This window comes from Lynx canadensis, chromosome B1, assembly GCF_007474595.2.
Source record: "Lynx canadensis isolate LIC74 chromosome B1, mLynCan4.pri.v2, whole genome shotgun sequence".
NCBI classification, from domain to species: domain Eukaryota; kingdom Metazoa; phylum Chordata; class Mammalia; order Carnivora; family Felidae; genus Lynx; species Lynx canadensis.
In genome coordinates, this window is record NC_044306.2 from 204,837,535 (window position 1) to 204,853,169 (window position 15,635).

The window sequence follows — 15,635 nt, forward strand, 5'->3', positions numbered from 1 at the left end:
ATCAAATTGCCTATTTGCCTTAGAAATACGTTCCTTTAGGGGCAGGGAATGCTGTCTCCACAGTAAAGCAGGGATTTTTCAAGATGATATTAATGAACACAAAGTAACCTAGTGAACATATTTGAACCAACTTCAGGAAACAATGTAGCCGTTTAGGGGGACTAACGAACCCCAGTCCTCTCTGCTGTGACTGGGGTGGGGGGGGGGGGGCGGCCTGTGCCTCAGACGGCAGGGTACAGAGTGATTTTTAAATTTTTTGACAAAACAAATCCCTTCACAAATCGAATTCCACATCATTTTTGAAATACAATTACAGACCTTGAACAATATATATTTCTATAAACCAACATTATTTCCATGTTTACGTTACGCTTTTGTAAAGGAAGAAAGAACTATAAGTACTTTCACATAGCATCTTGGATTTACAAACGATAAATATCCTGTGCTCAGCAGAGTTAATGAGCTTAAAATCCAAAGACCAATCTCAGGTCCTCCAAATTAACATCACAGTGAAATATTAAGAGTGGAATTAAAATAATTTTTAAATCAGTCATTCACCACCTAAAACACTACAGTTCAGAGTAACTTTTATTAAAGCGACCCTCCTAGATGACCTCGACTACAATGTCCTGGGGGCGCCTCAGTTCTAGGGCTGGGCCGGGTCACCGAGAACACACACACACCACACACACACACACACACACACCCCACCCACCTTCTAACCTGGAAGCCTCTGTGTCGTCCAACGGCCCCAGAAGGTGCCAGTGAGAGCCAACAGGTCGGCCACGGCCACAGCCATCAGGCCATGTGGCGGCCGCTCCAGATCCAGATTCAAGGCCGGCTCTGATCGTAAGAGGAGTCTCTACAATGTCCTATCGACCCGACCCCACTCCGTCCCAACGGTGTCCTCAGCAGTGGGGGAGGGGCCAGGGCCAGCCCGCTACAGGCAACAGCAATAGCAAGGCAGGGCAGCGTGAAAACAGTAGCAAAGCTCCCACCTGCAGCTCAGCAAGCCCTCCCCCCCCCCCCGCACCCCCGCACCCCTGCACCCCTGCATGGGCCGACATTTCTTAAAGATACAGTGTGCCTGAATGATCAGCATGCTTTAAAATGTGCACCAAAGAATTATGTGCCCAAGCTCAACAGCTCCGTGTAGGCCAGAAGAAGTTATAAAGCGGATCTAATGTGTAACTGTCTAGTCGCTGTCAGGTTCTTGGACGGACCCTGAGGGACATCCTCCCTGGCTGGTGACAGCGCCTGGAAGGGAGTGTGGAAGGGAGTGTGCGTCTTCCCAGACAGTACAAGGAACAGGGTGAATACAGTGCATGCCATTTTCCACCTGCTAAGGGTAGTCGGCTTTCCATCAATGGCCAGTAAGTCAGTGGTGATTTCTAATAGGCTAGGTAAAACAGCAAAATAGAACTGAAAAGGGATCAACACCAATGTCCCTAACCAAAAATCCTAAAATACACAGGAGCCAGTGTACTTCTTAAAACAAAAAAAGGGAAGAAAAAGGAAGGAAGGAAGACAAACCTCAGAGCCAAGAAGCAGCCAGTGACAGACTGACAGCGTGTGGAGACTCTTTTCTAACCAGACTCCATTCTTTCAGCTAATGACAATCCTTTAAATTCTTATTCCAAAGATAACCAGCAGGCCTCGGCAATTACTTTCTCTGTTTAAAGATTTTTAAAGGCTGAACGTTAACGGTTCTAAAAGCGTGGAACGCTACGGCCCGCACGAGGTAGAAAGAGGCCTCACCAGGCCGCACACAGAAGTCTTCCTGATCAGAACCACCCTAAAATGGACTTAACAACCTAAAGGGGCTAAACGTGGTCGAGAAGCGTTAGGTCAGAAACCAAGCGAGAAAGGAACCCAGAAGACCTGCCCACGTACGGACGTCTGCCCTTTCCGACAGGAGCACAGCCTCCTGGCCAGCTTGGCCACACGCGGGGCCTCTGGGTCACCAAGCCTCCCCTTCCCGCCGCGCTGGAGGCAGCAAATGGAGGACTGGACTTAAAGACGCTCGTGCTGTTACCAAAATGGCACACAAAGTCACCGCTCGTGGTCTGCCACAGCAGGCCCCACACCACTCACATCAGGCTTCGGCCAAGACCCCTCTCCAAGGGCATTCCTTCATCACTGGAGTTTCACATCCACACATGGGTGCATTTTTTTGTCTTTCGGAACCAGATGCTAACTTACAATCTCAGCTTTATTCTCAGCTTGGGGACAGTGCCCAGGCAGACCCTTGCTGGGTATGCACGTCACCACCCCCGGGCAAACGCTGGCTCTCCTCACACACTTCTGGTCCCAAATCTTAGGCAAGCAGGTCAGGGCCAAAGAGACACGGGAGTCCCGATCGGGTCGCTAACGGTTCAGGTCTCACACGGTGCGTGTGGCCTGGCCGGTAACACCCCAATTACGAAAAGTCCTGTAACGGCCACTCCCCTGTCCCACCCCCCCAAACCCTGAACACTTCGTCTTAACCCCTTCTGTGCTTGTGCGTGACCGTCCAGCGAAAAGCTCGGCCTCAGACACACGCTGAAGGCGGGGGACCCCACAGCGATCACCCACGAAGCAGGCTAACCCTTCCTGGAGGGCGGGACAGACAGGACTCGTCCATGCACCGCGCGGGTTCTGTTCACCACACGGAGCATTCCTGTCATGAGATCTGGCCTACATTTCCTGTTGGTTTTTAGGAGCTAGCTCCCTCTTGAAAAAAACGGGTTATTTTCAATCGGGAGACAGAGATGTAACAGACACAATTACAAAGAGGGTGTGGAGATGCACCCAAATCCATCACCATCAGAGGCAGACGTTTAACTCTTGTATTAACCCTGGAGGGAGGCCCACATGGGAGACAGAAGCCCCTAACAGGTGCATCAACAGAACGGGAACCTCTACTGCCGATAGGTGCACATACTTCATGGGACCTCTATCATCGCGGGAAACTTCCAGTCTCAGAACAGCTACAACCTCAACTTTTATATATTCCGACAGGTTTCACCTCTTCCGAATGCCTTGCGCTCCTTCTCCTAGCTACCGCCCCTGACCAGGCACCAGCGTGGGGTAGGAAGATGGACTGCAGCAATTAAGTGGGGCCGTTAACAACGGTTCTATGTACAAGAACAGTCACCTCCACAACAAGCAGTTCAAACGGCAAGACTAGAACGTGTTCGGTGTTGTCCTAATCTCTTTACAAAATGAGGGAATTTATGTTCGGTTAGTAGCATAATGGATGTGTATCGTGGCAGACAACCTTCCTTGCCTCCTAAGCTCTTTTCAGAACAGGAGCCCTGTCCACTCACCTTCAGGAAGAGCCGCGGGTGGGAGCGTTCCCCAGCAAGACCGCTGCTGCCATCTGGAGCGGGACGGCTCTGCCCCACGCGGGACCGTCTGCCTCCTGCAGGAGCTGAACACACCTGCCACTGCCTGGTCGCCCGCCTGGTCACTTCCCGACATCCTCGGGGCGGGGGTGGGGGGCGGTGCCTTCCCCGGTGGAGGAACACCGCGTGACCCCCATCCCTGCCCCACCCCACACCCTCCTGCGTCCTCGGCTGACGCCACTCAGCGGACGTACGGGCCCGTCATCCCGGCAGGCGCCTCAACGGGGAGGAAAGCCCCTGCTCTCCGGCTGACTTCTGGTGCCCCCGGCGCGGGCTGGGAGCCGGCCGGCCGCCTACGCAAAAGTCACCGCGCTACAGTTTCAAACGGGCTCGACCCTGCTTGCGATAGTTTCCTGACCCGGGCCACTCCTACACGACCTTCCTTCGCACTTTCCAATCTCGTAACTAGTTCTCCGCCAGCCCTGCCCACACTCACGTCCGGGCCTCCCGCCGCGTCCGAGCAGAGCCACCCGCCCAGCGCTCAGCCACAGTCTAGCGCCCGGCCGTGCTCCTCAGACCCAGCGTCTGCCACTCGACCCCCACGTGCACGGGGCAGTCAGGAGGAGAGCTCTTCATGCCAGAGCAGAATTTATACTTTGGGATAAAAATGGAATGATGGAGATTTTATTGTTTTTATTGTTATAACCATTATTGTCACAATAGCGAACCACCGAGTCCCTGCAAGGCGTCAGGTACCCCAAGTGTTTTACATGCGTTACAGTACTTAACGGTTAGAACACAAGTATTAGTCAGAAACTTCCATTAAAGGTAGAACGCGTGTGAGGAGTGTGCTGGGAATGACCGAGGGCTCCTAACACGGTAACGTCAACAGCAGTCCTGCCTCCGGGAGCTGAGGGGCAAGTGTGGCCTGTGCCCCTCCATGCAGGCATGCGGACGCCCCGGGGTAGGACAGCGGGCGACACCCAACACTCAGTCATTTAATGTGACAGCTGACGTCCTACAAAAGCAACCGATTAAGCTGTGGTTGTAAATAACCTGATCGAGGTATCCCCAAGATACTGGTCGCTGCATCAAAAGAGTTAAATGGCTCGTATGATACTGAAAATGAGATTCTTCCTACAAATTCACTGTGTCTAGTGTCATAGTAAAACTGTGTAGTAAAAAAAGGACAGAATCGAAACCCTTCCTGCCTTCGGCGTTGGAAAGCGGTTTCGTGTCTACAGTGCTGAGTGCATTCCAGCTGGCAACGGGGCAGCTGACGCGGGCTCCTCCTACTGTGTGCGGCTCGCTCTCTTTCCGGCGGTGCGGGCGCCGGCAGTGTTCGGTACAAACTCGGTAAGTCACGAGCCAGAGGACGAGGGTGGCCTCTAGCAAGGCCAGCCCCTTCGGCGTGGCGTCCTCGTCGCAGGCCCAGGGCAGCCCCGTGTGGCGGGCGTCCCTTCGGCCTGACATCTACACGGACCGCTGCGGGAGGAGTGTGCCTCTATCGTGAGATGAGCGGGATCGGGTAAATGGCCTTGCCTGGGCATCTTACCTTGGTCTTAAAATTTGTTATCTGTTCTCTTCATTGTGTGTGTTATTAATACCAGTGAAAACAGATTATCACACATCTTCCATAAAATGACTGGGGTACGAGTGTCACTGAGTGAGTGCGTGGACGTGCCACCTGCAGCAGGCATCTGGAATATTACAGCATTTAAGTGCGGTACGGGGCAGCTGGGTTCACATCCAACTTGGCTGATGTGGGCTCCCGTAAAAGCTGTTACCAGCGAAGGCGAAAAAGATAAGAATTTGCTCTACTAAGGGAATAAGAAACGAGGTTACAAGACACTTAAATCACATCAACTCCCTCACAGGCCTTTGTCACGCAAGCGTGCGATCTCCGTCTATTCTCTTCATCGTTTCACCATCAGGGCAACGAAGCACTTGGTAGCAGTCCTTCCGATATAAGTTTTGTTTCCCACGTTTACCTTTTTTGAGAAAAGTTTAAACCACGAGTGACCTAAGAGATCTTGAAACACCAGCTCTGTGACAAGCCCTTATTCCAACCAAGGGTGACAAGAGTAGGAAGGAGAAACAGCAACGGGTGCGTGGCCCGAGGAAGGGCCGGTCAGCGCAGACCGCAGCCCCACGGGGCCTGGCTCCCTGCGCCCCCGGACCAGGTCTGCACGGTGCTTCTGTAACGCGCACTGCGCCCCCTGCTCCCGAAGGCGGCCAGCACAAATACGCCGTGAACGCGTGCTGTGGCTCTGGAGCGTCAACACATAACAGACAAGGCTTTTCGTTCACCCGAAGTGGTTTTAATGAACAACGTAATCCTGTGAAAATTAACTCTAATGGAAGGCTTCTGCAAGCCACGCGGAAGCGGCCTGACATCAAAGGCCTGGTGGTTTAAACGTTGTTGTATAAGGAGCTGAACGCACGTGATGGGAACTATGTATCGCCTTCAAAATGCAGGAAGGTATAGGATTATAATGTAGTTAATATAGAATATAAACATAATTAATAAACTAACCACTTCTAAAGTTCCAAAGAATTAAGAATCAGTTAAGTCTACTGATTAGAAAATGCTTCCTCTAAGTCTCCCCGAGTTCAGAACAAATGTCTAAACCGGGAAGACCACGCTCACCCTGGTTACAACGAGAGTCAGGCTGCCCGACCCTAACCAACCCCCGCTCCCCGCCCCCGCCCCCCCCCCCCCCCCCCCCCCCCCACGCCCCCCCGCCCTGGGCCAGGGGGCCCCTGAGCCCAGGCCTCTGACTTGTACAGCTTCTGACCAGGAATGACAGAGAAGATTTCAGCAGCCTCAGTGCCTTGCCTTTGATTGGATCTGACGAGGGTGTAAGTAAAAACGCAACTGAATGGTGGATCAGAATGCGATGACAGAAAAAAAAAAACAAAAAAAACCCATTAAAAATCTTTTTACATATAAAAGCCGACTTTAAGCAAAAGGGATCTACGGACCTGAAACTTTTTATTTTCAGCATTCTTTTTCTTTGGGATGGGAATCCTCATTTTTAAAAATTGTTTACGATACCAATCATAATTCCGACAAGAAAAAAGGAAAAGGGAAAAAAAAATCTGTATAGAATTGGTCTCTTCCACGTTTCAATAAGCCCCCTGGAAGGTCAGTGAGCGCCTACTGCATTTTCGTGAATGTGCCCGAACAGAAGAGAGGTCTAGTCCCCTGCGCACATCAGATGGCAAGAAAGTTCCAGTCCCGCGCACGTGAGCAGCCCCCACCGCTACTGGTGTTGAGTCCCCAGAGAAGACCCCTCTCTGGGTGGCTCTCTGCACCCGCACCCCATCAGACGGCCCGCTGCCTGGGCCCCCGAGGACACCTCACAGGGGAAGGGCCCCCTCGTCTAAAGGGAGGAAGCAGCCGAGGCTGAGAGACAGTGACCGTGGCAGGGGCCGGGTCACAAGGGCCACCTTGTCACCCAACAGGGCGAGGGGCTACTACCTTGTTCGAAAAAGCCCAAAGTTAGCAAGTCCTCATAAATGTTCTAAAAACAGGCCTCCTGTCTACAGTGAGGACGAGAGGCCCCCAGGAAACAAAACAACAAGGAATTAAAACTGGAATAGAAGCACTAGAATCGGGAATCCAGAGCCCCCTCTGGACAAAAAGTGCTACGCCTGCATTCTGAGGCTGTTTTTTTGTTTTGGTTTTAGAGTGGCAAAGACTTTAGATTTGATGACGAAGTCCAGATGTCATGATACAAGGGTGGGAACAGCCTCAGAGAGCTGTCACTCTGCTTCTGTGTGTTCTGCAAATCCAGAAAATAGAGGAGTCGTATTACCATGGTAGTTGTGACTCACCTCAACACTCAAGTACCTAAGAATATGCCAGACTTTAAAGGACCAAAACCAGGGAACGCGGGAGGACATTCCTCCGTGAGCCCAGGTCCAAAAGCCGCTGAAAGGCGCCACGGCAGGTAAGCCGCCCTTCTTCCCGCCTGAGGTGGGTGAGTGCACGACGGCCAGGGTCAGCTCGAGTGACACAGCGCGTCGTGCCAGGGCCAGAGCGGGCTTGCGGTGACGTGGGCCAGGTTACAATGTGAGGGCTACACGGAGCACAACGTTCCAGAGACAGACTGCGAGAACAACTGCACTACGTCCAGACCGGAGCACATGCACGCCCGCCTGTGCGTACTCTGCGTGCATGCGTGTCTGTGGCGCTCACGGAGGCTGAAGTCGTCGCTTCTTCCGCCTCCGACTCGCCCAGAGTTTAAATGACCTGAGACTCACCTACGTTCGCCTGTGGCCAACACCAGTGTCACGCGTGTCAAGTCTGACTCACTGGTGCTTCCACCTGGGCAACTAAATGGCCTTCACGTGAACGCCAGTTAACGCTAGGATTATGATTTTACCTCATTCTCAGTTAGGGACGCAGAAGGAGATGAACTTTTGCTAAAAGGAGCGCACGACGCTGCTGCAGACGCCCGATTTCGCTTCTTCAGTGGTTTGCATGCGTCAGACAGGTGTTTCGTTGCTGTAAGACAATTTTGGTTTATAGAGTAAAATTTGAAGTCTTCTGCCCTCCATCTCCTTCTTTCCTGCTTTAAAATCACCCCCCTAGTAAGTGAGGTTCTAAAGATAAATTTCCCGGGCCGCTTTGTGACACTAAAGGCTTAACTTTTTACCGCGAAAAAACCTCACTCTAAACAAGGGCAGACTGTACAGTGAGCCCCAGTGTCCCCCTGCCTGGCCCCCGAATCCATCAACCTGGGGCCCAGAAGGCTCCATCCACGCCTAGTTTCACGTCCCCCTGGCCACGTTCTTCTGGTGTGCATTCCACACCCCGTTTCACCTGTAAAAAGCTCAGTACGTGTCTCTGAGACAAAGTCTCAAATACAAGCGCAATGCCGCGACACCATTCTTAAAAGTAACTCTCGATCCCTTCGTATCATCAAATATCCACTCAGTGTTCAAACTGCTCGTAAACGTCTTCCTTCCAACAGTCTATTTAACCGAGTTTTAAAAACCAGCACAGCACTTGCTGCAAAATAAGGGAACTGAATCCATTTCCAACCCTCGTTCCTCCCGTGAATGTTTCCTTCCCTAGGTACGAGCTGGAGATGGTAAGCGCCCTGTGATAAACTATCAGATACGATAAAACGACAGTGAGAAGGTAAGGCGGCCCAACTTCCCCTTCATTCTTTTGACGGTTACTTTTCACAAACATTCAAAGCCAGTTTTCAACGCGTGAAAGGGAAACAACTAGTCACTACTTTTACTTCCGCTAATACAGTAAGTGAAGGATCGGCTCCTAAAAAGGGGTGGAATCTATAGCAGCAGCTGGCACCAGCAAGTTAGAAACACGGATGTTCCTGGTTGAAGGAACTTTTCTAGTATCGTTTTAAACTGAAAATAAAGCCCAACAGAAATCAGTAGAAAAATAACTTCAATAAAACGTAGCTGGATCATTAGAACAACTTACACATTCGAGCAGTTGATCTTTCAGCTGCGCGAGAACGTCCCTCCACCTTATCCTTGGACCCTGGGCCGTCAGAGCCCCGGGCTCCCCGGACCCTGGCCCAGCCCAGCTCCCCGTCCGTCCACCTGCAGCCCACCAGGCGCCTGGGAGGGCCTGCCAACAAGGAAGAAGCGCTAATGCCCACATTACCTGCCTGGCTCTTCAGCGAGGTGGCGGCCTCCATGGCCTTGCAAGAACCTGTTCGGGCCGTCTTGTCACTCGCCGTCTCTCTCTGTTGTTAAACAAAAGAAACAGGAGAACAAGAGGAAGGGAAGAAATCTGACGTGAACCGACACGGGTTGCCGAAACGTGCGACAGAAAGGTCTTCCTCTGGAGATGGGCTCCACGCGCGCCAGGAGGGGGACCCCGCCTCACCCCTCTCCACTCTGCCATCTGCTGGGACAAGGGGGCCAGCGGGGCCGCGCCTCACGACCTAACGGTCATGCTGCTGAGACTCTTCACGTGAGCGGCATTCGATGTGCTACTCAAATCTGCCTCTGAATTCAAAGTGGAGTCGGGGGTCCGCCCCCCCAGGCTGTCCCGTGAACCTGAAGGGGCCCCGGGTCAGTGCCAATGTCACCGTGCTGACCCCCCACTCGGAGGGGCCCCGACTCGGAGACCAGCTCCAGGTGAACTTCACAAAGGTCATCCGCAAAGCACGTTTCACCACCGAGAGACTCCACCCAAAAACACGGTACGGGGACCGTTTTTGCCTAGCACTCGGAACCAGAAGCAGGTGTAGACAACCTCTCCCGACAGCCCCAGGGGCCAGGGGACCGGGTCACAGGACTGTGCAAAAGGGAACAGGCGCACGGCACGGGGCGGCACCTGGCGCATCCAGGGCTCCGCGTGTTGGGAATTCTGTAGGACGCGCTTACTCAGATTGATAACTAAACCCGAGGAGACACCACTACTCTCTTTGTTTGCTATTTCCTGAGCTATCAGCTAATCAAACATTTCTACCTAGCTACTTAATGCGAGTTTTGATATTTCAAATGTCCAGGGCCACACATTTTTTTAAGGTAAATATGAAATGCAAATATTTCAAAGCAACCGAGGTCACTACGATTGCCGGCAAAGGACTGCTCTAACACCAGGTGGCCAGAGGGCAACAGTCACCACACGCAGTGCAGCGACTCAAGGTGAACATTACCTATCTCAGCACTGGACACTTGACAGGTGCCCCAGAAGAGGCCCTGGTGGCCAGAAACACTGGGCAGGGCCCGTGTGCCCCCTGAACTGCAAAAGCAGCTTTGAAGTAACAGGGGCGCCCGCGTGGCTCAGTCGGTTGAGTGTCCGACTCTTGGTTTCAGCTCAGGTCGTAACCTTGCGGTCTGTGGGATCCAGTCCCATGCTGGGCTCTACGCTGATGGCTGGAGCCTGCTTGGGGCTCTCTCCCTCTCTCAAAATAAATACATAAACAATTTTTTTTTAACGTTCAAAAAAGAGAAAGAAGACAGAAGATGTGGTGGCCGCATATTTACGCTTCAACGACACGCGGAATTCATTTTCCATTCCAAAAATACAGCAAAACAATAAAGGAGCCTCCTAACTTAGGTTAGAAGATGGTATGAGGCTTTACTCAAAACCGTAAGTACACAACTACTCTGTCAGAACGATCGCTAAACAGCTTTACACTAAGACATAAGATGCAAAGCCTGTTGGGGCGCCTGGGTGGCTCGGTCGGTCGGGCGTCCGACTTCGGCTCAGGTCACGTTCTCGCGGTCCGTGAGTTCAAGCCCCGCGTCGGGCTCTGTGCTGACAGCTCAGAGCCTGGAGGCTGATTCGGATTCTGTGTCTCCCTCTCTCTCTGCCCCTCCCCCATTCATGCTCTGCCTCTCTCTGTCTCAAAAATGAATAAACGTTAAAAAAAAAAAAAAAAAATTTAAAGATGCAAAGCCTGTTTACGCTCCCGGTTCATGGAGAAGCTCACTGGACGTGTGAGACAGTTTCCATAAATGACACTGAGTCATAAAGCACATTGGAAAAGGCTCCCGCTCCCTGCAAACATGAGCACCATACGCCAGGTGGGAGAATCCGCCGTCTCTCCAGCTATGTGGACCCTGGCCAGGCAGACTCGGCCCCCTGATGCACGTTCGACACCCACTGAGCACCACCCCAGAGGAAGGCCTCCTGCCTCCCACAGGCATCCACTGAAGAGTCACACGGGAGGGCCACAGTCCTCCAGCCTGGACAAACCCGGGGTGCAGTTACCTTCCGGAGACCGTGCTTGTCGGTCCTGAGTCTCTTCCTGGGTGCGTCTTCAATTTCAACGTCTTCAGGAGGGTCCTGTGTCCTCTTGGTATGGTTTCTTTTTTTCCCATTTACGTTACCTTGGAACAGAGAATGGGCGAAACTGACGTGAAAAGCACTCCACGAGCCACCCTCCAAAGCACTGCTCCCCCAGCCGGGGCACGCGTGCACCAACCCAGCCCAGGAGGGTCTCCTGCAGGGCCGTCGGTTCCCAGGGCCCGAGAATTAAGGGCCAAACCTCTCTGCATTCTGCACACGTAACATCAAATACTGGAGAACGCTTATCTCATCTACAGATTATTATTAAGGGCCAAACCTCTCTGCATTCTGCACACGTAACATCGAATACTGGAGAACGCTTATCTCATCTACAGATTATTATATTGGTATTTCTCATAATAATGTTTTAACGTACTAGAGCATTAAATGTAAATATAACCCAGGAGTTTACTAACACTCAAAGATGGAGGAATTTAAGTGGAACTTTAGAAAGGACACAACTTGCTACTTTTTATACATTTCCTTAAAGAAGCATGTTGGGTAGCAGCAACACGGCTGCGGTGTCTGCAGACTAAGGGTTTTTTCTACCAGTGGTTTGTGCCAATTACGTGTTTCCAGGAATATCAACTAATCCAAGTCTTAACGTGTTCAAACAGTACTGACCTAGAAAAGTGAGACATAAGGTAATCTTACGGTGCGGTAAGAATTCGCAGTGCAAATTCTAGAGAGGTGATTAATTTGAACACGCCGATGTTTATTTCAAACACAAACCCAGCATTTCCATTTGCACGACTCTCTTACAGAGGTGCAGGGCTTATCCCTGGACTGTCCGGGAAAAACATCCCGTGGGAGGGCAGCGCTGTCCTCAAACCTTCCTACCAGGCGGGACAGAGCCCTCGGGCCAGGAGTGTGGCGCCCAGCAGGAGGTCACCCCAGCCGGGGCAGACACGGGCACAGAGCTGAGCGGCCGGGCAGTCCTGGGACGGCGTCAGCCGGCCCCCTCCCGGCCACAGCACCGTGGGCTGCCGTGGCGGCACAGGAGAGGTGTGCCCGTGGAGGTGTGGGGGCGGTGGCGGCTGCTAGGAGGCCGTCCCCACGCAACCGGCACAGGGCGCCGCCAGCCCGGCCTGTCGCAGCCTCCACCGCCCGGCGTGCCCACCCTCCTCGCAAGTGTCCACTGAGCCACAGACACCCGCTAGCAGCAGCCGCCATCCGGCGGCTGACCTTCACACAGGTGAGGTGGGGCCGCAGTCCTCGCGGAAGACGTCCCCTGGGCCCGAAATGACACAGCAGGGGCTTCGTACACAGGTAAGCAACGTGGGCACCTGCCTGACTTCCTCACACTGAGGCCGTGGCACAGCTTGTCCCACAAACACAGTCTGCCCGCCATCTTGGTCACCGGCACGGGGGCCCCGATGGGGAGGCCGGGGGGCCCCCAGGACAAGCACACACTGGACACACACACGGAGGAGACCAGCCCTGTCCCCCTAAGCACTTGGTAGCCGTCCCAAGTGACCACACGTGACCCACAACCACCTGCACACTTACTCCAAGGGTAGTTAAATCTGGCTTCAGGAAAACCCGACTCCTTCTTAAGTAAGCCAGTCATTGAAAAGGGACACTCCTCTAGATGTAGGGTCCTGACAGAGTCAGGTGATCTTTTGCCTTTTAAAGAAAGTGCACGAGGGGCGCCTGGGTGGCGCAGTCGGTTAAGCGTCCGACTTCGGCTCAGGTCATGATCTCGCGGTCCGTGAGTTCGAGCCCCGCGTCGGGCTCTGTGCTGACGGCTCGGAGCCTGGAGCCTGTTTCAGATTCTGTGTCTCCCTCTCTCTCTCTGACCCTCCCCCGTTCATGCTCTGTCTCTCTCTGTCCCCAAAATAAATAAATGTTAAAAAAAAAAAAATTAAAAAAAGAAAGTACACGAATCCAAAATATGCTTACTAGTCTACCTGACAGCATTTGCAACAAATCCTGAACTGGACAAAGTCAGTATTAACATATGAGAGAGTCGATGTGGAGACCCAGAGGCCCTAGAATCAAGATCCTCCATGAACGAAACAGAAAGGTCTCTAGTGCGTGTGCAATTGGTCAGATGCACCAGTGCTGGTCCAGAAGCACGAGCAGGTGCACACGAGGAAAGCGCGACTCCTTCTGGCTCTCGCCCCCCTCTAGGGGGTCTTCGAACACTTTACATCTGGCCTCTCCAAAGCTCTTCAGGACTGAACCTTGAGGTACAGAACTGTTCTGTATTTAAACTGATAACCGACCCATCACGCTTATTTTTTACGTTAGAAATGTCGGTTTTCCACAACACGTGTCCAAGCGCGCACCGATGACAAATCTGACCGTTGTCACGGTTCCTCCAAAAGCTCACAGTGTTAAGTCTCCCTTCTCTTTCCGTTCACCAAAGCAAAGTAGCATTTTTTTGATATTTAAACTGAAGGCCTGTGAAAAACCAGAGGTCACCCACATTTAAGGTCAGTCCACAGTCACCTTCCTCACCCTGCGAGCTCTCCAGCAAAGAGACCAGGAAGGCCCCCCTGCCTGTAGGGGCAAAGCCCCTTGCGAGGGGCAGGCACAGCCCCTGCTGGGAGGGCAGCCTCGCCAGGGGGCCACAGGCCACGGTCGGACTCTACCGTGCCACGTAAGCCCGGGCCCCCTTCCTTTGGGTGTCCTCCCCTACACCGCCCCACCGGCTGCAGGGGTTAGAGCGCCCGCTGCGCTAGGGCACAAGAGCGAGGGGCCCGAGGCCAGACAGAGGGTGACACCGAACAGCTCTCATGCGACGATGAGGGAGGAGCCGCAGACAGCGGAGGTGGCTTGATCGCGCCCACACACACCCTGGCTGCCGGCACGGGCAGCAGGGGCAGGGCTGGGGAGGGCGGCCCCGCCGCCCCCGGGCTCCCAGACCGGGGCTCGGCCGGCCCCACTACGCACACCGCACACCTCAGCAGAGCGCACTCGCTCGGCTCTAGGTTTACCGGAGTCTTCTTCAGGCTGGGGAGAGGCCACGAGGGCAAACTTGGTGTTATAGCGCGCCTTCTGCTTCTCGTTGAGCATGTCCCACTGGGAGCCGAGCAGCTCTTTGACCTCCTCGGCCGAGGCGTCCGGGTGCTCTGCGACCACCTGTGGGCACAGCAAGGGCGGGGTGAGAAAACCACACACCTGCAGCCCACTGGGGGTCCGTCCGCACCAAGTCCAGGCATGGCCCCCGAGAACCCAGCACGTGGCACACTTACCCCCGCGTCACGGAGCTGTACCCCACAAAAGCTTCAAAGAGAATTAGTGAGGATCTGCTGCTATAACTCGTCAGAAGTTTATAAATAAAAGCAGCGTGGTGAAAACCAGTCAACAGAACTTATGACAACTCAGGAAATAATAAATGGCTAGAGAAAAATACATACTTTCCCCAAATCACTAAAGTATTAGTAAGTTACAATTTTCTAGGCATCCTTGACAAGTCAGCAGTGGGAAAAGTGCCCCGCGAGCGCTACCTGTCAACACGGGGGGCGGAGGCTTGGCTTGGCTTTCCATGACCCATGACTCAGGCGCCTGGCCTGGATGGATGACACAGGGGACGAGGCAGGAGCACCAGGCCCCATCACCGCCCGGGTCGGCACACAGAAGCAGGCCAGAAATGCGGACCTCGGGCCCCACCCCGGCCTTCCCCAAGGTCTCCGGGGGACCCAGAGTACCCTGATCAGGTACCCTGAAGCCTGATTCCTGGGCCCGCGGCCTTGGCTGCACGCTAACAACCCGGGGAGTTGGAAAACCTCTGGTGCTCAGGCCACACCGAGGCCGGGTCACGCTCTGGGCCTGACGTGGCTGCTGTGAGGGCTCCCGGGGGCCCCGCTGGGCTCCCAAGCTGGAGAGCCACCAGCAGCAGAGGCGCAGAGGCTGACAGATCGCGGCCTGCAGGCCAAGCGAGCCCCACCTGCTGTCCTCTGTGTGGTCTATGAACCAGGAATTGATTTTACACTTCTAAATGGTGGGGAAGAAGAACACTTCGTAGCTCGTGACAATTACAGGAAGCTCGGGTATCGGTGCTCCTATCTAGTCTTACTGGAATTCGGCCCCAGGCCCCCCCGGCCGGCCTCCCAGGGCCGCCTTCCGGCCCCCCCCCGGCAGAGCCCCTTTGAAGGCCTGCTGCCTGATTCTGAGCACTGGCCAGAACGCTCTGGGGCCAGACCCCAGTCGGCATGTGGCGCCTGCACTCGCAGCTCCGCAAACTCGGGTGAGCAGAGGTGCGGTGTCGTCCTCTGCGAGGCGGCCACCCCGATCTCCCGCCTGTCCGGCCACCACGGGCCACGTCTGCCCCAAAACGCAGCCCCCACTCACACCACGGTCACCACGGTCACCACAGTCGGCTTCCTACAGCCTCCCGTGTCCCCCACCCGTCCCCACGTCCCGGCACACGCCTCCGGCTCCCCCAGCCTTGGACCTCGGAGCACGTGCACCTCCACATGGGGGTGCACAGCCACCCAGCCCTCTGTGCCCTCCCATCACAGGGCGCCTCTGGCAACCACAAGTCCAGCCCCGGTGCCCCGTGGGAACTGTCC

The 15,635-nt window shown here is 54.1% G+C and overlaps 1 protein-coding gene across 2 annotated transcripts in view; it reads right to left on the reverse strand.

Annotated features, from left to right (window-relative positions):
• The window catches only part of NSD2 (nuclear receptor binding SET domain protein 2), a 92,727-nt gene that overhangs the window by 25,272 nt on the left and 51,820 nt on the right, over nucleotides 1-15,635 (reverse strand). The window contains exons 5-9 of one of the 2 annotated variants that reach the window (XM_030314365.1): nucleotides 14,058-14,202; nucleotides 11,038-11,156; nucleotides 8,974-9,055; nucleotides 7,718-7,839; nucleotides 3,525-5,106 (exon numbers count right to left, since the gene is read on the reverse strand). In XM_030314365.1, coding sequence (XP_030170225.1) covers nucleotides 5,044-5,106; nucleotides 7,718-7,839; nucleotides 8,974-9,055; nucleotides 11,038-11,156; nucleotides 14,058-14,202 — 531 coding nt within the window. In that variant the 3' untranslated portion in view covers nucleotides 3,525-5,043. Of the gene's footprint in view, nucleotides 1-3,524; nucleotides 5,107-7,717; nucleotides 7,840-8,973; nucleotides 9,056-11,037; nucleotides 11,157-14,057; nucleotides 14,203-15,635 lie in introns of those variants that run through there. The other variant, XM_030314363.1, reaches the window with a different exon arrangement.